The sequence below is a fragment of the Neofelis nebulosa genome, chromosome 9 (genome assembly GCF_028018385.1).
Source record: "Neofelis nebulosa isolate mNeoNeb1 chromosome 9, mNeoNeb1.pri, whole genome shotgun sequence".
Taxonomy (NCBI): domain Eukaryota; kingdom Metazoa; phylum Chordata; class Mammalia; order Carnivora; family Felidae; genus Neofelis; species Neofelis nebulosa.
In genome coordinates, this window is record NC_080790.1 from 58,137,214 (window position 1) to 58,161,026 (window position 23,813).

The 23,813-nt window shown below is 45.9% G+C and overlaps 1 protein-coding gene across 1 annotated transcript; it reads right to left on the reverse strand.

Moving 5' to 3' along the window:
- Window positions 1-1,144: 1,144 nt before the first annotated feature.
- Window positions 1,145-23,331, reverse strand: SLC1A4 (solute carrier family 1 member 4). Its single transcript, XM_058683909.1, has 8 exons — window positions 22,805-23,331; window positions 14,494-14,536; window positions 12,220-12,282; window positions 10,725-10,891; window positions 7,888-8,121; window positions 6,499-6,693; window positions 6,057-6,191; window positions 1,145-4,082 (listed from the first exon to the last, which is right to left on the reverse strand). Exons 1-8 carry the CDS (start codon window positions 23,329-23,331, stop codon window positions 3,848-3,850), a joined length of 1,599 nt encoding a protein of 532 aa, XP_058539892.1. The 3' UTR covers window positions 1,145-3,847.
- Window positions 23,332-23,813: the final 482 nt, after the last annotated feature.

Sequence of the window (23,813 nt, forward strand, 5' to 3'; positions counted from 1 at the left end):
ACAGTTCAGAGCCTGGAGCCTGTTTCGGATTCTGTGTGTCTCTCTCTCTTTGCCCTTCCCCTGCTTGAGCTCTGTTTCTTTCTCTCTCAAATAAATAATAAAACATTTAAAAAATTAAAAAAAAATTATCCCCATTTTAAAGGAGGCTGAGGCACGGAGGGGTTATTGTGCCTGGGGTCACAGAGAAGGCAGACAGTGCGCACTCCTCCTTGCTGCGTCATATCTTCATTGATGCTGTTGGAAGCAGGCTCAGATGATCCAACAGATCAGCATAATTTCTGGTCCCCTGGGAAGAGGCAGCTTATGGAATTTCTCCTCTTCATTTGGCTGTCTTGAAAAGCAGAAGCACTGAGTACTGATCTCAACCTTCAAACACTCTTCAAAACCAAGAAGCAAGACAGCTGCACTCCAAGGTGGGAATCCAAATTGTCCTTAGTGGCAGGCCCCATCAGGCCCTTGGTCTGTGTAAACTCTGTTCTCATCCCTTTGGGCCTTGCCCAGAAATTAAAACTGGTGTCCGTATGATACGGAGAGCTGGAAATGTCCAAGGTCAGAACGGGACCTGTTTCTTCAGAGGCCCCAGGGTCCGGAAACTAAGGCTTCCAGTGTGAACTTGTAGGATAATCTTTTATAAGAGGCTTCTAAGTTCCCTAATTGTGCTGGAATGTGGTATCATTGAACATGAGATTATATAAAAGAATGGGCTGGGTGTGGTGTGGATGATGGTGGAGGCCTGGGCCAGTGCCTCATGGAGGGACTATCTCAGTAATTCTATGGATGGGGGCATTCTTCCAGTGTAGCTCATGGCCTACAGATGCTTAGTTAAGGCCTGTTGACCCAGTTGTTCCGACAAGACTTAATTTTATGGAGGTATGTGGCAAAACCACTCACTTTTTCACGAGCCCTGCTAGTGTTGAACAGGAAGCAGCCAGGAGCAGCTGGACGTTCACCTCCTGCAAGCCGCATCAGTGACCGTCCTGCAGGGTTCTGCCCCCCTGAGTCAGCCTACCCTGCCTCAGGGGGTCAGGCTGGTTAAGAGCTGCTAGAACCAAAATCAATTCAGTCACCCTCAGGCGATGCCCTAGCAGAGCTCCATTGGTAAATGCCACTTCAAACATAAGAAAGGAATAAAGGAGCGTGCAGATCCTAGTAGAAATACTGTATTCATTTTGAGGACTGCTATGTTTTAAGGCAAATGTCACACATAGAAAACAGTCAGAGATTAACAGTATCTGAACAGTATTTATGACAACATGTTAGAATAGCAGGGGAGACAGCTTCAGACAACGAGAAAGTGGGATTTTCCCCAGCTGGGTCACTCCTGCTCTGATTCCTCTTGTGGACTGAAACACGGGGAGAAACACGGCACCTTCTTCCTCCCAGGAGAAGTGGGGCGATCATCAGGATTTCATAGAGAGCACCCTTCTCCAGGCCACAGCATGCTACCTACTGCATTGCCAGTTTCGGGACAGAGCGTGTGCAGTCACTGGATGTACGGCTTTGATGTTTATATTTTGTGAAAGAATTCACTTTTAGAAACAGGAGAATCAGTTTGCAGAAGCCCTAAAACTTAGGGTTAGATCACCTCTATCCAAACTCAAACTTGCTTGGATTGGAGCTAAAACAATGTGTCTAACACACATACACATGTGCATTCGTGTGCATATGCAGCCATGGATATATGTGGGAGAAGGAAAGATAAGATCTCTAGAAGGCAGAAAAATCGTGAATGTTCACTTGCGATTTGGGATCAGTGTGATTGTCTCTCTTTTAAAAACAGAAGGGGATCAACAACCAGCCAGAGTGTAAAGGTTTCCAGGCACTTCTCAGCTTGGTTCCTGGTCACTCCTGGCTTCACAGGGGACAGGAGAGACTTAGCTGGTTTAAAGAGATTTGGAGGGACTTGGGCCTCCCCACCAGCCGGACTGGCTCTGTGTAGCAGGGCTCTTCCCCACTCCTTCCACTCAGGAACACAACCCCCGGTTTTAAAACGGAGAAGTCTGACGGTTTCCGTCCTGCCCGCCCATTCTCAGTACAATGGGACACACATCCTAACGTGTGTGTGTGTGTGTGTGTGTGTGTGTGTGTGTGTGTTTCGCTTCTGCAGGGCCTGGGTGACAGCAATGCCACGGCAACAGGGAAAATAAGAAAACGAAGGATGCCGACAGTCTGGGAGCCGTTGTGGCCTGTTGTGAGTGGCAGAGCTGCTGCCGGGTCTTGGAGTCACACGGAAGTCAGGGACCCAGAAATGTGGTGGAAGGTGGGGGTGGCTGATTCAGGAACACTTGAACGACATCAGGAGGTTGCACTTGATGCTATCAAATAACTACAAAGAGAACGAGGGGCGTGATAGAAGTGGTTAATGCACACGGAGCACAAAGCCCTGGTCGTAAGGGATATTTTTACCAGCAGGATGAGGCCTCTGTGGAGAAAGGTATCACTTAGGTAAAAACTAAGAGCATTGGGGTGTCAGCATTTGATATCCAAGAGCTGAAATGGTTGTTTTCACGGATTCACTAACTTTGCCTCACCAAATCCCTCTGAGGTAGGTAAGAGGCAGGTGACATCAGCCCCATTTTACAAATGGGGTAAAGTGAGGCCCAGGACTTGCTGCAGGCCACACCAAGGATACACACCACAGCCACAGTGAAATAGCATTCTTGTGCCTTTCAGTCCTCCCTGTCCCTGGCAACGCCGGTCTTCTTTATGAAGCCTCCTCGCCTACATTCAAACCCAGTCAGTAGGCATCTGGAGGAAGCGGACATGTGGCTTATAATTTAAATCTTGATGTACTGGCAGGAAAAGAAACTAAGCCCACAGAAATCAGCCAAAGCTGGGGGGTTTGGGGACCTTGGAACGGGGGCATCCCACCCTAATTAGTGAATGGGTTTGTGGTTTTCTTTTTGTCTTTGTTTTGCTGTAGTGCAGCATTTTAGGGGTCTGGTTGAATTATAATAATAGGCTGATTAAACCAACAAGGGTTCTGAATGTGATGACCATGGAGGAAGAGGCCCCTCTCTGCCTATTGCCAGATCAGAGTGGATGGGGATAAAGCTACAGTGTGGTCAGAGGCCAGGTCACAGAAGTAGCAAATTTCCCCAGGGGCTGGGACGAGAATAAGGATGACTGTGTGTGTGTGTGTGTGTGCCCATCCTGATAGGGTGCATCCCTTCCCCTGCAGGCTGCATGCCCCCTCCTTTCTCTGACCTCAGAATTTAAACCGTTTACTTAGTGCCCCTGACCAGAGACCCCCGCAGTGCTAACACCATCTAGAGTATTTCTAACTTGACAACATGCAGTGCCTCCAAGCCCACAAGCAACCAGTGAATCAGAAGCCAGCCACACCTCGCAACAGTACAAAATCTAGACACCTCGAGTCCCAGCTCAGTGAATTCCAGCCAAGGGTAAGAATTTAGGAATTTTTCCAATTACTCCGGCTCATGAGGCAATGCGACAGATGACTGTAAACCCCCTGGGTTTGCCCAGAGAGCACCCAGTGCAGAGCTGACTGGGCGCAATGAGGAGTACATGTTCCACACTCTGACTGCCAGGACCTGTGAGCGTGCTACGCACCCAGCCTGGCAGCTGAAGGGCGTGTTTCCAAACAGAGCACACGCGGTTGCACCTGGACACGGATGAAGCCGAATATCAGAGTGCCCTGGTCTTCGGTAACCAGTTCCCACTGGGAAGCCCAATGCCTGTGCCGAGAGGTAATCCTCAAACTGGTGACTGGGCCAAAGCATTGCTTGGAGGCTAAAAGTCAGAGAGCGAGCGCGGTGTCTGGCATTCGGCAGCTGCACTAACAGGCCGGGCACCGCCGCTGCAGGCAAGCCCAAAGCGAGCCCTGTCACAGAACCGACTCCTTGGATTCCAGTTCCGGGGCGCTGGCCGCAGGGCCGGCGGGGTTCTGGTGTGTTACCAGGGGCGATGTCTCCTCCTCCGATTTGCAGTTGGGGACGGCCTCCACCTTCACCTCGCTCAGTTCCTGCTCCTCTTTCTTCATCGCCTTCCGATTCAGGTGGTGGAGAATGCCCGCACCCAGGGCGTCCCCTTCCACGTTCACCACGGTGGTGGTGCGGTCCCTGCAGGAAAAGACAAGGCAGGCCTCACACCGGTGCTGCGGTGACAGCAGCCTGCAGGCCCTGCTGTTTTCTGGACAGCAGGCTACTAAGGGCACAGGCCTCACTTTACTCTAAACTGATTTTCTTTCAATATTTCTTATTTCGTGAAACTAATAACCTGATTGTGGAAAACCTGGAAGAAAGAGAAATATAAAGAAGAAAACAAAAGTCAGCCATCCATACCTCACAACTCTGAGAGAATCTAGTAACATTTGATCTGTTTCCTTCCAGTCATCTTCCTGTGTATGTATTTTTGGTAGAATAGACATCATCATACGAAAATCACATATAACTAGGACGGATAGTGTAGACGTGGTTTTGTATCCAGCTTCTCTCCCACTCTCAGTACACCGTGGGCACACCCCTTCTTTTTCTCACCTCAACACTGCGTCTCTGCTGAATGTTAATCTTCGTATGTATTCCATGGTGGTTGGCAAACACCATCTCACAGCACTGTCCTTTCCAGAAGCTTGTCTTCCCATAGATTAGCCCAATAACCTTCCTCTCTCCTGGGGCTCAGAACAAGTACAGTGCCCACTTTGAACAGAGGGGAAAAGGTGTGAACTTGCCTGACTGCCCCAGAGAAGCTGAGGGCTGTGGAAGCAGAGGCCACAGGGTGGTGGAGGGCTCACCTCCTGAAGTAGAGACTTTAGGTCTCTACTGTGTGGCCCACCTGGGGCCCTATTTCCCTGTTCCTGACTAAGTGCCTCTTAAAGGCCTGCCTTCCCCATGCAGAGGCAACTGAGTAAGAAAGCAGACGGGGCCTCTGATGCTCCACTCTGGTCCTGTCCCACTCACCAGCTCAGGGACTGAGTTCCATCTGATGAGCTGTCCGGATGATGCGGGTTTCTGCTGCACATTTCAACCTCATTGTGCTGAGGAGCCATAAGGATTCTGAGAGACTCCTTCAAATCTCCAGGGCTTACACAAAGGGCTGGAGACCACCATTCCCAGCCACAATGGGCAGAGCCGCAAGCCCAGTGCCAGGTTCCAGTTTAGGTTATATGCCATGCCTGGCTCTGGCTAGCCAGGAGTGTCTTTCTTCACTAAGGTACTTGTTTACCACCATCCTGGAACTCTTCTATTCACTGTGGAGGTGCTAGCTCATTTAATCTTCAACACAGCTCTGATGTAGGTTGTGCAATTATTCCCACTTGACACGTGAGCACATTAAAACACAGAACAGTTCCAATTACACAACTAATAAATGGCAAAGCTGAGATGTAAACCCAGGTACCTGGGCTCCACGGCTCATTTTCTTATCCATATGTTGCTACTGTCCAACATTAGTAACTCAGGTGAACTTCCCTATAAAATAAGTATTGTTTATACTCAAACAAGGTATCACATGACTCAAGGAATCAGAACTCAGAATCAACACTCACTGTTCCGTGCCGTTACAGGAGCGCTGGTGATGGTGGTGCGAATCACACCTCCTTCCTCACTCCATTTCCTCTGCAGTCAAATGCTCTACCACTGAGCTATACCCCCTGAGTCCGCTTCCTCTGAGCCCAAGCCACTCACATCAGCTGGGTTCATCTTCACTTCCCTCTCAGAAATCACTCCTTGGATGTTCCAGGCCAAGGACAATCATTCCCAAAGGCTCCTTGCAGCCAACAATCTCCATTAGACCCTGTGCCGCCTCGGCCTGCACAGGGGGCCCAGCCTGGGCCTTGGACCCCTGCTTTCCTGGATGCTCTGACCAAGTTCTCAGTAATGACATTTCATGATCATTCATGGGCCTTTGTCTCTCATATTGTTTAATTTTTTCTAGCTCTAAATTTTGTCTTGCCGGCTCAACTGTAGGCTCCCTTCACAAAGCAGGGAGCATGTGTGAAGTTTCTCTGCATGCCCCAGGCCCTGTAGGGCACCGAGCTCCCAGGGAAGTCAGCACAGACTTTCTTTTATTTAGTGCCCTTAGGACTTGCTACTTACACAATCCAGTCCACAGCCAGGATCAGAGAAAGGTCATGAGTGGGCAGCCCAATGGCCTCCAGGATAATGGCGATGGTGAGGACCCCTCCAGCGGGCACGCCAGCTGCTCCAACGCTGGAGGCTGTGGCCGTCACTCTAGGGGGTGGCACAGAAGATTAGCCGTTAACACAGAACATGGTGTGGGCACAGAGAAATATGCAAAATATGGCAGCTATGGCTTAGAAACTGAAAACCACACAACCCTAGATTCTGCCGGCTGTGCCCTTGAGAGATGATTCACTCTCTTCAAGTAATGAATTCACGCTGTCGTTTTCCTAATGAGACATCCCCAAGTCATGGTGAGACTGGTATTCATGAGGTTTTCCGAAAGAAATCACACATGTGCAAAACCCCTCGAGTTTTGACCCAGGCCTAGAGGTGAAGAAAAGAATAGTGCGCTTACAGAATCGTGAAAATCTGTCCTGCTTTCAGCTCGATGTTGTTGAGCTGGGCGATGAACACCGTGGCCACACACTGGAAGATGGCCGCTCCGTCCATGTTCACGGTGGCCCCGATGGGGAGGATGAACCTGCTGATCCTCTTGTCCACACCGTTGTTCTCCTCAATGCACTTCATCATGGAGGGAAGTGTTGCTGAGCTGGAAATGGAAGAACAACCCACCGTGAGAACAGTCCTTCCCAGCCAGGCTAATATATCACTCAGCTCAGATCCAGGAACAGAGCAATTAGCATCGTCCTCGCTTTTGGCCCCCGCACTCCGAAATCGGAGAAGAATCGGAATTGTTTCAAAGTTTCTGTCATGATGTGGGGTTTTGTCAATTCCCAAAGTATTCAAGATCTGACTCCCTAGATTTACCTGTTATTTACCTACATACACCTGTTCAAAATATTTCAAGAAACTACACACTACCTCATGGTGCAAACTGTTCTCAAGAGAACAAAGAACTATTTATTCATATGCACATCTCCTATGTTGAATTTTTCCCCCAAAAAAGTAAAAGGCAAGCTATGATTTTTTTTCCTTTTTAGGGCAAGAAGTAGCAGTGGCTGTGAGTCTGGAGAGTAACTGTGTTCCTAGATAACTCGAAGGTCAAGCCCTACTCTCTCCAGCCTGCTCTGCAGGCTCCACAGAGGGTAGCTGGCACAGCTGAGAAGTAGATTTGTTTCTGTCTAAGCCAGAGAATTTACCTACCTAATTCTTTTTACCACTCCTACTGTGTCATATAAATAGCCAGTCAGGATGGGAGGAAACATGCAGTAGAGAGGCAAAAACCAAATGTATAAACGCAATGGGCCACCAGCCTTTGAAAGTTTTTTTTAACATATTTGGAAAGCCCAACTGTTTTGAAGGATTTCCAATAATGATAAGGTGCATCTTTTGTACTAAATTAAATAATCCCACAATACTGTGGATGACGCATCCCTCACCGTGATGCCTTGGTCTTATTTTCTAATTCATGTATCCAGAGGTAGAATTGGGGAGGTGTCATTCTGGAACTTCCCTGTGGTGCATTTTGAGTTAAGTGGTTGCCTTCTTTTACTCAGGCAAAGGTCTTACTAATTAGGGTGAGGACCCACAACTGGGTTAAATAATGATTCGACCTCTAAGGAGCAAGAAGGAGGAGGGAATGAGGCAATCCCTCTTTTTGGCAACCCCAGAAACCCACTTCCATAAAACTGTGGGACTGGTAATTTGAAAAAACCAGACAAGACCAACTGAGAGTTTTCAAGAAATTAAAATATGTCGAGATGTTGGTTGTGCATCACCGACTGGGCTCTGGTCCCACAGTAATATGGCTCCGAGCAGCCAAGGCCGCTTGAAACCGACTCACCTGGAGCACGTGGCAAATGCTGTTGCAAACGGTGTGAGGAGGCCCAGGAGGAACCTGAATGGGTTTTTTCGTGTGAACACAAAATAAATAAGTGGCAGAACAATTCCTCCATGAATAAAATGGCCCAATATGGATGTGAAGATATATTTTCCAAGGCTGGTCACCAGCACAATGATGTCTTTCATTTCCAAAATCTTGCTTCCAACCAGGAACATGATGCCCACAGGCACATACCTAGGGCATGAGCATAGGGTACTTGTCAGTAAGAGTGACATGATGATGGGGCTGGGAGATGCAGACCCTTCCTGAAACACAACACAGGGACTTCCAACTAAGTGGTCTTCATTTCTCCTTAGGATAAGCCTAGGGGCTCCTGACTGGCTCAGTGGGTAGAGCATGCAACTCTAGATCTCAGGGTAGTGAGTTCATGCCCCACCTTGAGTGTGGGACTTGCTTAAAAAAAAAAAAAAAGAAGAAAATGAAGCTCTCCCTAGTATGATTCTGAGGAATAGAAAAGGATGGGCCCATTTTATAGGCTGTGAAACTAAGTAAAATTAACATGATAAATCACCAGGGATAAGAGAGTCAGGACCAGAACCCAGACTTCTTTCCCCTTGGGTATATTATGTTCTTAACAGAGGGATGCTACCAACCACCTGGGCTCATCAGTGGAAAGCCAAGGAACTCCTCAAGATCAAAGCCTCTCGGACTGAGAACTTGACTTTCAGCCGTGGTCAGGCTTGTTCTGAGAACTTAGAAAAACAAAAGACTAACACCTATTTTGCAGAATTGCTGTGATACAGAACTGAGCCAAAGCTGGGACTTTTGTGAAGTTTTAAAATCCTTGTGGTTTGCAAAACATGATTCCGTGGGAAAAAGTCATTAACAATGACCCTCAGGGAACACTCCTCGAACGTGAAGAATTTTTTAATGGCAAGATGGGAGGAAAAAAGGTAAGAAATGAACTATGGGAGCTACAGAAAACAAAAGTCAGCTGTTTTGAAGTTAATATAAATTTAGGAAGAATTTTATAACCATTGACTTTGTAAGTTTCAATTACATAAATATAATGTCACATAGTTCAAATGTGAAAGTGTTCCAAAGGATGAATAAAGTCTCCCTCCCACTTCTCCCTGCAAGTACTCAGTTTCCTTCCCTGGAGATAGCCAATGTCACTGGTTTCTTGAATTTTCTTTACGGATATTCTAAGCAGTATTATTAATTTTAAATTCCATAGCAACTCATGAATGCACTGTCCTTTCAAAAAATTAGAACACAGATTAGGCCAAAATCCTCTTTAGGCACCACCCTCATGCCAGACTCCTCCTCAGAGAACTACTTTGCTTACTATGCATTTAGATACATAGGTATGTATTTAAGACTTTTAAAAGTTTTATTTATTTATTTATTTATTTAGAGAAGGGCGAGGGGCAGACAGAGGGAGAGAGAATCCCAAACTGGCTCTGCACTGTCAGCACAGAGCCTGACGTGGGACTCGAACTCACGAACCGTGAGATAATGACCTGAGCCAAAATCAAGAGTTGGATGCTTAACTGACTGAGCCACCCAGGCGCCCCCAGGTAAGGCGTTTTAAACCCTAATTCTGGTGAGATGCACTTACTGGGCAACAGATCGCCACTCCAGTCAGACACACGGCAGGCTCTGCCTCTGTGACTAGTACCTTGAATTGAAGGAATGACTATAAATTGGTTTCCAGATTGAAAGTGTCTTAACCCAAGAACATCACTTTCTTGAATAATCTCCTGTAATCTAAATTTTTGAGAAGATTTTAGACTAAAAATATAAGCCAGGAAAAGAACCTGACATGTGATGAAAATACTTTTTCCTTTCTGAAAATATTTTTCTCCCCAGAACAACAACAGTCATATGAAGGATCATATTTGCAAGGATAGAGTCAGATTCTGGAATTTTTGGTTGGGGAAGATAAACACCACCAGTGGGGGCTCTGGACTTGGCCTCCCATTAATGATAAACTTCACTACCAAATTCCAGGCTTCTGTCCTAAAATCTGCCACCCTGATGCTATCTGATAGAAGTTCTGGGATATTTAAGGGTTTACAATAAGGAAAATGCTTTGTGTATGAATGGATAAACTAAGTTTTTTGACAATGTATGTGGAGAAGTTAAAACCCATAGAAGTTTGACTTGAGTAAAACAGCAAGATAAAGCTTATAAGGGATAGGTGCTGGAATTGGTAGGATTTCTAAGAAATCATTTTGAGAGATCTGGTCCAATTTTTACTTGTTAGCCAGAATCAATCAAATGGTTTTTATTAAACAATTGCCCTTTTATTGATGCACATAAAGAAACATTTATGTAAAAAGAGACCATTCCAAGTTTATATATGCGTGGGATGAAAATGAATTTGTCCTCCATGCTGTGAAATATTATAGTAAGGGGCCCCTTTGAAGCCTGAGGTGTATGGTTTTAAGATAAATAAGCCTTATTTTACATAGCAGATAGCAGATTTATGGAGCTGATTGACCCACAAGATGGTATGGGCATCCTATATGATATGGATAATGGTAGAAACCCATAAATAAATCACCAGTGACAGAACCATAAGGGGTCACCGTGGGTGGTGAAGAAGGCACAGGTAGCTATGGCACATTCCTGATTCTCTGAGACTGGGGACGTGAGGAGAAACCTCTCCACCTCCACCACCCCCTCTATCAAGTCTGGCCTAAGGCGCATCAACCACAGATGGAGTTCTGAGCCAGGTTGGCCCCACAGGGGTGACCTCGGACAGTAGACTGGGATTCTTTTCTGGATGGCAGGAGAAATGAGAGGGAGACTAATGCACAGGCCAAACTTACCACATGATCCATGACACCAGCACCATCGTTGCCTCATTGAAGGCATTGAAGAAACGGATGAGCTCTTCTCCTTCGGAGCCGAGTTTCTTTAGGGCCACTCCTAACACCAGGGCAAAGAGGACCAGTCCTAAAATGTTCATCCCTTCGATCTCGGTGCCAATGGGGATCTGTGGGATCAGAAGGGACAGAGGATCTAAGTTTATAATCTATGAGTGAGAATTCAAGTAGAGGTCAGACGATCACTTCAAAGGGTTGCTTTTAGGAGATCTGGTTAATATAACATTGTATATCAACTACACTTTGATGATAAATATAAAAAAATAAATTTAAAAAAATAAAAGAGCTGGTTGGTGAAAAGTTTCTTCAGATCGAGAGTCAATGATTGTAATTGTGCCTCCCAAATGTCCACAAATTCTTTGTTGCTAGACTGTTGTGGTGGCCCTCCTAGCTGACAAATTTCACAAAAGATTTTCAAGATCAACATGGATATTTTTAGGATATTCTTTCCTAAGTCACTGACTTAAAATATATAGACATACTGTATTCCTTTTTTTTCCCCATAATGCTCAATCGCACTACTACAAGCATATACTGGAGTAATGTTTATTCCATCAAAACACACCATGAAATTCTGAACAGGAAACATATGTCAGCACGGCAAAAATAGAAACAGCATTTTTACCACAGATCTGAGTTCTAGTCCCAGCTCTGATATTAAATGACTTCTCAGACTTTCAGCTTCTTCAACTGTCAGATGAAATGGACTGGACTAATTAGTAGTTTTCAACTTTTTTTTTTTAAGTAGAACTTTTCCTCAATCAAAGAAAGACTGGGATAACTCAGAGCCCCTCAGCCCTCAGAAGCTGTATGTGTGGGGGTGGGGAAAGGGTAAAGTACCTGCTTCTTCCCATGACAGCTCTGGAGAAGCACTGAATAATCCTCAAGGTCCCCTGTCCCTTCCAGCTCTATCATGAAGGCTGGGACCTCACCCAGTGTCTGGCCAATAATAGCTGCTCCAAGAACATGTGTGAATGAATGATGGCAATAGTGAGTTAAGGCCCCAAGATAAGTTCTATGTGTAGAGGTAGTTATATTTTATTAGTTATATTTCAGGATGGCAGAAGGGGTGTTATAATATATATATATATATATATATATATATAATATAAATATATAAAATATATTTAATATATTTTAATATATTTACATATAAAATATATTTAAAAATTGATAAAATATATTGAAGAAAAGGGATATTAGTTCCAATTCAATGAAATGGATCTACTAAAGATTCCAATACTACAGATGCTGGCCTTTGGCCATGTTGGTAAATAACCTAAGGAACAAACCTAATGTATGTTCTTTGGACAGTTCATTCAAACACCAGAGTTTTCAACCCTGCTGAGGAAAAGATGCATCACATAAGCTCCTGCAATTAAAAGCATTATTTGCTTTATAAGTCATTTGCCACAAGTGATCTTATAAAGAGTTTTACCTTTTCATGGGTTATGTTTCCAGAGCTCGTGTTGTGGGTCATCTCTCTATAATCAGTTGCATACTGGGAACAAGAGAAAGAAAAACCCGCTCGCTGTTAGTTCACAGGTGAAGACCAATCAGAGGAAGGGAGACGACTGTGGGGCCTCTTGTTATTCCTCACTATTCACTCCGAGTGTTCTCAGAATTCCTCACTCGGTTGGCCTGACAAGGGCCTATGAGAACTGTACAAAAGTTACTTAAGGCCAAGGCAGCATACACCCCAAGAGGCCTCTGCATTATTCAGGGACCCACAGCGTTAGGGACAATGGTTTGGAGGAGGAGGTCTGCACAATTTCATCCTGATAGTTTGATATTTCAAACAGCTGACACTTTATGTTATTTGGAGAACATTAATTTCATAATGCTGAAGTTTACTTTTCAATGTCTTATTTTATTTTTTTAATTGATTTTTTTAAATGTTTACTTATTTATTTTTTTATAGAGAGCACAATGGAGAGGTAGAGAGAGAGGGAGACAGAGGATCCGAAGCAGGCTCTGCACTGACAACAGTGAGCCTGATGCGGGGCTCAAACTCACAAACCGCAGAATCATGACCCGAGCCAAAGTCGGAAGCTCAACTGAGTCACCCAGGCGCCCCTATTTTCATTCATACATTTATGCTCCACTTTGTTCCAGAACTTGTTTGAGCTTGACTGCTTTTTCAACATCTACTTCTAATTTGCCTTGGCCTCTACTCTCCAAAGCAAAGGATGTGAGGCAAGATGGCATTTTCTGGCTAAGTCATCTGGGAGACTCACTTATAAGTACAATGACTCTCCAAACTCTGGTCCTACAGTTGACTTCACATACTTCTGCCTGATGCACACAGCTGTCTCCCTGTGGCGGTATGCACAATTGAATGGAATCCGTTATAAAACACCTTTCCTGACCTCTTCTAAGGACACCTGGCTCTGAACTGTCCCGAGGAGCCCTTTAGGGTATACTGCTTTGTGCCTACTGTTGATGAGGTCTGGTTTCTTTCAGCTTTGATTTATCAAGCTTTCAGACAGACAGAGGTGTTCAGCTGTCCTGTGATTAAGGGTGACAGGGGAAACAAAACCCACCCTACACCTTCTGCGACAAGCACTGAAAACTCCATAAACCTTTTTACTTTTTTCCTATCTCACAGTATAAATACAAGTCACAGCTGTGTTTACATGCAGTTCTTAAAAAGAGGGGGGGCACCTGGGTGGCTCAGTCGGTTAAGCAACTGACTCCTGATTTTGGCTCAGGTTATTTTGATCTCATGATTCGTGATCATCATTTTGATCTCATGATTCGTGAGATCAAGCCCCTCATTGGGCTGTGCATTAACAGTGCGGAGCCTGCTTGGGATTCTCTCCCTCTCTCTCTGTCCCTCCCCAATTCACGTGCAAGCTCTCTCTCCCTCTCAAAAATAAACAAATACACCTTTAAAATAAATAAAATAAAAATAAGAGAGAGGGGGAGAGGGCTGTAAGTAGAAACAGAAACGTTTGCTTGGAAAAGGTAATGAGATTAGTCTATCTAATCTAGATCTTTATATTCCTTCTCCTCACAAAGCAGGACTATAGGGACATTACTTGCAGTCTTGCAAACATTAGAGAAAAACAGAAACAATCTATCAATACGGGACTGACAGAAAGAAATTATGATACAGAAAGAAATTATGATATGCTCATACAGTGGAATACGGCCATTAACATTATGCAGAAGGATATTTACTGACATGAGAATGTTTATCATATGCTGCCTTAAAGCAGAGATTAAAAACAATATGTGTAGTATGTGTACATACTATTAAAATGTGTAGTATAATTATTTTTATTTTCAAAATGTGTGTGTGTGTGTGTGCACATGCAGAGAAAAAACATATCTGAAGGATGCATACCAAAATGTTAATGGATATCTCTAGGTAGTGGTTATGGTGATTTTTAGTTTCTTCCATATTTTTCATATTTTGCACTTTATTTTTTTGCATGAGCATATATGACTTTTATAATCAGAAAAAAAGATAAAAGTATATATATCTTTCCCAGGTGATACGAAAAGATGATGGAACCAGGGGGATATTTCAGGAAACCTTTCTGTTTTTTGTGGTTTGGTTTGTTTTTACTCCAGGGTCCCCTCTATAAGCCAGCATACCAAGTTTTGTTAACAATACTACCCGGCCTGTCCCGCCTTACCTAACTCTACAGCCGAATTTATACACCCAGTCAAAGTTTCCCGTTCTTAACAAAGCATCAAGCCTTACCGTGCGGAAAGTGGCAACCACAAGATTTGAGGGAAACAGGTTTCTGTTGGAAAAGAAAGCACTTTGTCAGTGTTCTTAAGATTCAGCATTCAAAGCGTCTGCTCTAAGATGCCCATTCCTGACAGCTCAACACACAATGTTCCCTCTCTCTCCACCTCCAAAAGTTACTGTGGCCCCTGCTTGACCCAGGCACCCTACTATGCCTTGGCTGCTGGGCCACAATAGATGCTCTGAGAGCACAGAGTCTTATGCTCATCTCCCTCGTGGTACTCCAGGAAAACCATAGCACTCTCTTTTCCCCAAGAAGTTAAGCCCTATTGCAGAGGTTTTCAGCAAGAGTGGTACAGCCCACTGGTGAAATCCAAGGGAGTGTTTTCATTGTCAAAATAATTGGGGGGCATTCCTGCAGTTGGAGGAGTGTGTATAGCGGAAGGTGCCAGGTCCCAGCTATTCATTCTACTGAGGCCCTCACGTGGCCCTCACGCTGTCCAAATGTCCTATATACCTGTAGATGAAAACCTTATTTATAATTACCTCAGCCTAAACCAACTCCAAAACAAGGTTGGTTTTTGGGTTTTTTGCACAATTTGAACTTACACTGAATTTTCCAGAAATGCAACTACTGTGTAAAATGTGGGAGAATTTTTTGCTTTATTCAGAATCTTGCAAAAAATTGTTCATCTTTCTGGAAAATCGCATCACGAATGGCAAATTGTAGGATCTGAGTCCTTAATTACCCACACAAGTATCAAGTACCAGCCTGCATTTACAGCTGTCTCATTCACAGTGAATGTAAATTGAGAAGCAAGCACCTAACCACTTTGTTTTAGGATACTTATGTATTAAAACATATTATTTTTTATTATACATTACTCTCCTTTTATCTTTTTATATTACTGTTGAGTCATGTTGATGCTTTGAGATTATGTGTGTAGGTAAATTCTATTTATGGATTTCATTTCAGGATGAAGAGTTTTATAAAATATTTGTCATAAAAGGAGGGCAATAGAACTGATCAAATTAAGCTAGATTTTGAAACCAAAATCTATTCATGCAAACAGTTTTTACTGAGAGCCTCCTTTGGATCAGGCTCTATGCAAGATGCTGGTCTTAATATATAACAAAATTCCAGTGACATTTCCCTGTCCATTGGTTGTACCACTTCCTTTAAGAATAAGTCTAGAAGAGGGGTGCCTGGGTGGCTCAGTTGGTTGACTGTCCGACTTTGGCTCAGGTCACGACCTCACAGTTTGTGGGTTCAAGCCCTGCATCAGGCTCTGTGCTGACAGCTCAGAGCCTGGAGCCTGCTTCAGATTCTGTGTCTCCCCCTCTCTCTTCCCCTCCCATGCTCATGCTCTGTTTCTCTATGTCTCTCAATAATAAATAACCGTTAAAACAAAAAAAAAGAATAAGTCTAAAAGAGTGAACCACTCCAAATCATCCTTTTCAATTTATGTCAAACTTATCCAGTAATTCTGACTTCTGTGGTTGAATTGTTTCCCTAGCACTGGAATCTCTATGCAACTATTTGCAATGCATTTGGCTTCAGAGGTAGGCAGCTCTGACTGCAACCCGGCTTGGCAAGCGGTCTAAGATAGGCTCCTGGTAGTCACATCTTGTGCAATGCCCTTCCCTTCAGTGTGGGCTAGAAGGACCTCCTTCTAGCCAGTAGAATACAGCAAAGGTGATGGGGTGTCATTTTCAAGATTCAGTTACATAAAATCGTGGCTTCCTTCTTGCTAGAAGACTTTCTTTATTGCAATTCATTCTGTATTAAAACTCATTGAACTGTACACCTAAAATGGGTGCATTTTATTGTACCTAAATCACATCTCAAAATTGCTTAAAAAAATAAAAAGATACAGTGCTAACTGCAAAGAAGATTTTACAACCATAAAAATGCATACTTTCAATGGGATGACTGAACTTTCTACAGCTCAGCTCTCAGATGTGAATCCCTGGGAAGGCACCACCTGGGGGCAGTGAGATGGAGCTCATGCATCCACAAAATCATTCTCCTCTCCCTTGGTCCCTCTGGTCACCACAGAACATGCGCAGTCCCTCTTGCCCACACCAAGGGCAAGGAGCTGAGATTGTGGCAGTAAAGCAAAACATTTCTCTGAGCTCTTGACAGATTGTGCCTTTGGTGTTGTAGGTGGGGGGCGGGGGGAGTGGGGGGGTTGGTATATAGATACAGGTGCCATAATTTAAAAGTGTCAAGTCCATACTAAATTCAGAGAGCCAAGTCAGACCAAATCAGGAGACAGTGAACGGACAAGCCTTTCCAGTGCTATAGGAGTCTTTGGGTACACTACTTAAACAGAAAAACCAGTGTGGGCTGAGGCTGAACTGCCGGAAGAACTTCTGTCAGCGGTAGCATATGCTCCCGCAGCTCACACAGTGAAACACTTCAAAGATGTTTCTTCTTTATACATTGGGTACCGTTTGCTCTTCTGATCCTATTTGTCAAGGGTGGTCTGCATTTCCCTGTCCTATATGAAAAGAATGGAAAACAATTTACTTTTGCTTAGGTATATTTTTTGTTCCAGAAATATTTCCTTTTATTTAAGTTCAAAAATTCTTTACCAAATTTATGAAAATTTCAAAGACTCTTCAGAACAGGATATGGCACGGTATGTGCGCCTGCTATATATTTATTATCCTTAGTGTTTATTGTTAGAGTCCGTTAACAGGGACATGCCCCTTCAGATCTTGCTACCCCCTACAAGGCTGGGAGCAGAGGAAGGGCTGGGGGTCCTGGGCTTGCACTATGGTGACAGTAGGGGGCAGGGGGAGTAATCTACCCTCTTCCTAAGGCCCATATGCAGTTTTAGATTCCAGCTAGTAAGGTTACTGCTGGGCCCCCGGGGTGGGGGACTTTTGGGGAAATGAGGCTAAGAACAGCACTAATTCTCTGTAGTAAGTAGCCTGAGGGCTGTCCTTGAGGGGCTGGGACACTTGAGAATATTAGCAAGACACTCCAATATTCACTCATTTAATACTCATAACAAGTGTAAGTAGTAGATATTATTATTAGCCTCATTTTACAGATAAGTAAACTGAAGCACAGAGAGGCTAGCTGACTTGTCCACACAGCTAGTAAGTGGCAGAGCTGGATTCAAACCCAAGTCTGTTTTTATTTGTTTGTTTGTTTATAAGGTTCATTCTTGACAGAGAGAGAGAGAGAAAAAAAAAATGGGAAACAGAGCACGAGCAGGGGAGAGGCAGAGAGAAAGAGAGAGGGAGGCACAGAATCCCAAACAGGCTCCAGGCTCCAAGCTGGCAGCACAGAGCCTGATACGGGGCTCAAATTCACCAATCGCAAGATCATGACCTGAGCCAAAGTTAGACATTTAACTGACTGAGCCACCCAGGAGCCCCCTTCAGTGTCTGCTTTTAATCACCACCCATGTGGCCTCTCCGGGGGCTCTTTTCAGTCTCTCAACTATTCAGGTAGCCTCCTGGGTGGCAGAAGGAAAGATGTCGGGTTAAAACCTTTTAGTGTTTGTTTTTTTAAAACAACAAAGTGTCACCTTTTCCCTTTAGTGACTACTTAGGCTGAGAACCCTCGGTTAATTTGGATCCTTGTTAGATTTGCTAAGAGTCTTCATCTTGCCTATAGAAGAGAGACATAGGGCATGGGTCAAACAACCTGCTGAGGCCCAACAGCTAAAAGAAATTATTCACTATTCACTGTCTTGACTGTGATCTCGGGGCTAATAATAGAGCTCAGTCTGATAGGTTTCTTTGCAGCTATTAAAGAAATGTGTCTTTTGCAGAAAGGCATCCTATTCACACCAGTCCTTGAAAGGAAAAGGAAGTCCCTTATGTCTCCCTCTGCGAAGGGAAAGGCTTGTAGCACTATCCACTGTTGAGAAAATGAGCACGAGAAAAAAAAAAAGCCTAGAAAACTGAGCAACAGGCAAAATCTCATTTGTGTTTACCATGCACACGGCTGCACCCTGCTACGCTTTTGCAAAAAACAGTGGCCCAGGTCCATTTTTCTGGTTGCCAGTACAGACGGAGCCCTGAGCCCAAGAGCTGTTCCTACCTGCTACCTTTGCAGATAAGCCTCTGGCTTTCCATTTGGAAACTACAAATTTTAGCACCCAAAGGAATGTTAGGAGCCAGTTGTCTCAGTCCTTCCCACTTATAGCTGAAGAAAATTGAGGTCAACTTTGGAGATCACAAACATATAATGCAGGGAGGAACAAAACTGGAATGTCAGGGAGGATATGTGAAGATTTCTGCTCCCTTTTAGAATGGAAGGCTCTTCTGTGTTTAGTTTTCACTTTTCCACATTTTCCAAATTTCCCGTAGTGCTGATTCTATCAGTCCAAAATATAGTAACTGTTCACTTCTTTTTCTTCAAGCTCGTGTGGTTCCCAGCACACTTAAAGACTACATTAGCTTCAAGTCCTCCTCGGCTGTCCCCGTCTGTTTACTCTCGCTTCTTTCAGACTACGGAAAGAGGGCCATCCCCATAGAGTCACGTGAAACAAAAATCCCAATCGCTCTTAATACTGCTCCATTTATAACAAGAGCAAGCATATATTGGGCGAGCCCTGTTCTAAGAGCTTTACAGACATAACTCATTTAACCCTCAGAACAATCTTCTGAAGTAGTACTTTCATGATGGCCGTTACAAAGATGAGGAAGCTATGACACAGAGGTTAGGGACATGCTCTAGCACTCATGATCAGGAAGTATTGTTAGGGACCAAGAAGTTCCATAATTTTTTTTTAATTTATTTTATTATTTTTTAATATAATTTATTGTCAAATTGGTTTCCATGCAACACCCGTGCTCATCCCAACAGGTGCCCTCCTCAATGCCTGTCACCCACTTTCCCCTCTCTCCCAGCCCTCATCAACCCTCAGTTTGTTCTCAGTATTTAAGTCTCTTATGGTTTGCCAAGAAGTTCCATAATGACTGAGTTCCTGATAACCTGTTTCTGTCTCTTTGGTGCCAAAACCATTTCATTTGGGATGGAAAGTCACAGCTCAATCACTTGGGTCACATCCAGTTCTGAGAGTCCTGTACGGTTCCGGGGCCTGGGCACAGGGCTCTGGGCTGCTCAGGAGGAGACTGGGACTTTCCCACCTGCCAGTTGCCATCCACCAACTCTATCCCTTCTCAACTCTCAAAGGGCCTGCTTCTAGCAGTGCCTCACACCCACTTCCCAGCCCGTTATTTCTAATCCACTGTGCGTTGGAAAATCAAACCACTCAGTAATGGCATTCTGAAAACCTTCTAAAAGTTACAATGAATATCTGTTAGCTTCATTTCTTTCTGGCTTGTAGCTCCATCTTGAGAAAAATTCAAAATCTAGGCAGAGAGACCCTGTGGGAGTTGTGAGGCCCTCACCACCAGGAAAGCTCATGGGCTTTAGCAAAGCCTTGGCAGCAGCTGCACAAAGTCATCAGAGACTTCTCTCTGGTATTTAAGTTCTGGGCCCTTACCCGCTGAGGGCCTGCTGGATAACTGAGGTGTTTTTGCTGGCAGTCTCATTTCATTCACTGCCCACAGGCAGACAGGACCACACCCTGCCTTTGCCAAGAAACACGCCCAGAATCACATAAAATCAGCATCTGTGGGGTTTCTTTGAAGGAAGCAAATTTAAAACTTCTACCCAGAGAGTGAGGAAGCATTTAGACATGGCTCAGAGCTCAGTTTCCTCTCATAAGCTGCTCAACGTCAAAGCCAAATCTGAGCAGCAGTAAATAGGCTTTTCTTTGCTGAAGAGGCTCAGATCCTCTGTTTAGAGGAAGTGGGCATTGGCCCTGACCCAAATTATATTCTTACCTGATTCCCATTTGGCCCAGAGCAAATATTTCTGAGATGGTCAGACTAGACCAGCAGCATGGCATCATTACTATGGCATTTTGACTGGGGGAAGGGGAGAGTGGGAGAAAAAGAGCCCTGGTACACAAGACCCGTAGTTTTTTTCTTTCTTTCTTTCTTTCTTTCTTTTTTAAAGATTTTTTTTTTTTTTAAGTGATCTCTATACCCAACATGGGGCTTGAACTCACAACCCTGAGATCAAGAGTCACATGCTTCACTGAGTGAGCTAGCCTGGCGCCCTGACCCATAGTTTTTCTAATCCCTCTTTTGGTAAACCACCCTGTGACCTTGAGCAAATCACTTAATCTCTCTAGTCTCAGTTTCCTCAGTCGTAAAATAGGATCATACCACCTGCCCTACCTTTATCCGAGAGCTGCTGGATTAAAGGAGGTTGGCTGTTGGAAGCATTATGAAATGCAACCTATTCCCAACAAGCCACAACAAATGTTCTCTTAGTCCTTTCCTGCAGTCCAGTCACTGAAAAGTCTGCACCAAGACTGGTCAATAAGCCATGATGCTGGGCCACCATTCACTTCAGAAGCAGCTGCTGTAGGGGCTTGGATCTAAAACTAGAAAACCATTTGGGGCGCCTGGGTGGCGCAGTCGGTTAAGCGTCCGACTTCAGCCAGGTCACGATCTCGCGGTCCGTGAGTTCGAGCCCCGCGTCAGGCTCTGGGCTGATGGCTCGGAGCCTGGAGCCTGTTTCCGATTCTGTGTCTCCCTCTCTCTCTCTGCCCCTCCCCCGTTCATGCTCTGTCTCTCTCTGTCCCAAAAATAAATAAAAAATGTTGAAAAAAAAAATTAAAAAAAAAAAAAAAAACTAGAAAACCATGATCAGGAAATAAGATGTCCCTTCTGGGAAGGGTGGTAATAAAGTAACCCCTCACCTTAACTTGCCCCATTTTTTGGCCACTGTCCCTCTTTTGGAGAGAAAAGAATGCTACTGAGCCTCCTTATGGGATACCACCAGCAGGTAAGGGCTGGGCATCCACATTGCCTTCTCTGGGCTACTGATCCCTGCAAAAGAGAATCCTTTACACCCCCCCCCCCCCCACGCCCCCCAACCACCTTCCCTCCCAGGGAAAGCTGACTGATATAGTACTGAATGTAATGAGCCAAAGGCAGTCTCAACCTCAGCAGACTTTGTTTTCAGTGCCCTATTTAAAAGTTCCAAAACTTTAAGGATCTCTAAAGACTCCAAATATTAAGCTGCCAGATACCAGAGACTGCGATCATATCAAAGTCCTAATGGGCCACTTCCACCTGCCCTTTTGGTAAGAATTTTTTGGTCCCTCTCATCAGACGTCTTTTTTTTTTTTCAAATGCAAGTCTTGGACTTCCTGTTGTTATAGTTTCAAATGAACACACTCTCTCTTAAGTGGCAGACAGTCATCACATTTTCCAGAGGGAGCAAAGGAAGTAGCAGGAAGTCAAATCACTTTGCCCAGGGTTTGCTGTTTTTCACGGCCTCAGCAACGTGGAGCTTTGCTTCGTGACTCAAGACAAAACACACCTCCAAGGCTCTGAATCTAGAATTATCGGAAACCTGGAGAGGGAGCCAGCTGAGCTCCTCACTCAGCTGAACCTGGCCAGGCCAGAAGGTGCCTCCAGGGTGCAGTTTTCCCATCTGTGAATTCTAGGCTAACAGAGAAACCAAGGGATGCTGAGGCTTTGGATAATCCAAAACAACAGAAACAACACTGCATCTCAAGGGATAAAATGCAACTTCTAAGGGTCACAAAAAGCAGGCAAAACTTCCTCCCATCTTGAACTCACTCTTCCAGAAATAAAGCTCCTTGAAACTCACAATACTCTACAGTGGTCTTGACTATGGGGTGAACAGTAACCTGTCCCAAGCCACCAGAAGAGTCAGGTTTCTGGGCTATGGGCCTCATACAGCTAACCCCACCCTTGCTATCCTTGGGACCACTGACAACTCTTCAAAAATTGCCACCATCCGTGTGCGTTGGTGGTATAGTGGTGAGCACAGCTGCCTTCCAAAAATGGCCACCTTACTCTCAGCCAAAGGGCTGAAACAGGGACGGCCAGAGATTACAGGTGAGGATGACCCAACAAGTACAATTTAACCAATGCTCCCAGAAGTTTTCAGGCACTGTGCAGATAAAATGGGGTGAAGATATCCGGCCTGATTGGAACGTTTTTAATGGTGAGGGTGGCCAGAGAGCTTAAGGAGTACAGTACAGGTGAGACAGCTGCCTCTTCCCTCACACACACTCGTACCTAATGGTGGGGCTGGTTCTTGGCTATAACATGCAGACGGCATTTTCATATTAAAAAAAAATGTTAAAGTCCACCAGCAGCCAATTAAGAATGAACTCTTAGCAGTATATGAGGGTGATATGTGTGTGTGTGTGTGTGTGTGTGTGCGCGCGCGCGCGCGCGCACTGGAGTGTATTTGAGAGCTGGCATTCTTCACTGTGCACTTGGCGAGGTGGGGGAGCGTTACCTGGCCAGGTCGAGGAAAGAGTCCACTGTCTCTTTGGGGACCGGAGGGGACCCCGACTCTTCCAGTCCCAGGTCGCTGGACTGAAGGGTCTGCGCGCCAGACCCAGGCTTGATGATGAACGCCAAAGCGACGGCGAGCGCCGAGGCGCCAAGCGTGGTGAGGCCGAAGTAGGCGATGGCGATGCCGCCCAGGCGCCCGAGAGAGCTGGCGTCGAGGGAGGCGGCGCCCGACACTAGGCTGCAGACTACCAACGGCAGGATGATCATGCGCAGCATGCGGAGCAGCATTTCGCCGGGGAAGGCCAGGTAGGCTACCTGCGTGCGGCTGAGGCCGAGCCCGCGCAGCGCCGCGCCCAGGCCGGCGCCCGCCACCACTCCGGACACGGTGAACAGCACGAGCGCGTGCCGCCGTAGTAAGCCCGCGCAGCGCCGCGCGAGTCCCCCCGCGGACCCCGGCGCGCCAGGCCCTGCCGCAGGCCCCGCCTGGGTGCCGTCCAGGTAGCCGTTGGTCTCGCTGCTCTTCTCCATGGCGGTGCCCGCGGCCCCGAGCTGTTGGAGGCGGGGGACTTTGCTCTGGGATAAGACGAGGCTCTCAATGAACGGATCAGGCGGAGCTGGCGACGTCCGCCAGCTGTGTCCCGCGGGTTTTGGGAGGCGGCCCGCGGAGAGCTCCCGACCTGGGCGCAGAAGCAGGTGTGGAAAGGGCCAGGAGAGGCGCGGGAGAGAGGGCTGGAGCACCGGCCTGAGTGTGTCGCGCCGCGCCCAACCTTCCCACAGCGGTCGCGGGCTGGAGATGATGCAACGCGGGAGCCGCGAGAACGGACGCAGATGGGAAGAACCGAGGGAGCTGGGAGCGGCCCGAGCCCGCCCCTTCACACCCGCCGCCCCGCCCCCCGCGACTTCGGCCAATCGGCGTCCGGGAGCCGCCCCCGCGCGCCCCTCGCCCTGGCTGCCCGCGCGGGGGGAGGGGCGGCCGGGCGGGGGGCGCTGCTGAGGCCGCTGCTGAGGCC

Bases quoted from the DNA above. Each gene is read 5' to 3' on its own strand.
- SLC1A4 (XM_058683909.1), bottom strand. From the start codon at position 23,331: ATGGAGAAGAGCAGCGAGACCAACGGCTACCTGGACGGCACCCAGGCG. The intron at 12,283-14,493 runs GTAAGGCTTGAT...TCTTGTTCCCAG, and splicing joins TGGTTGCCACTTTCCGCACG to TATGCAACTGATTATAGAGA. The intron at 6,694-7,887 runs GTGAGTCGGTTT...TTCCATTTCCAG, and splicing joins GCATTTGCCACGTGCTCCAG to CTCAGCAACACTTCCCTCCA.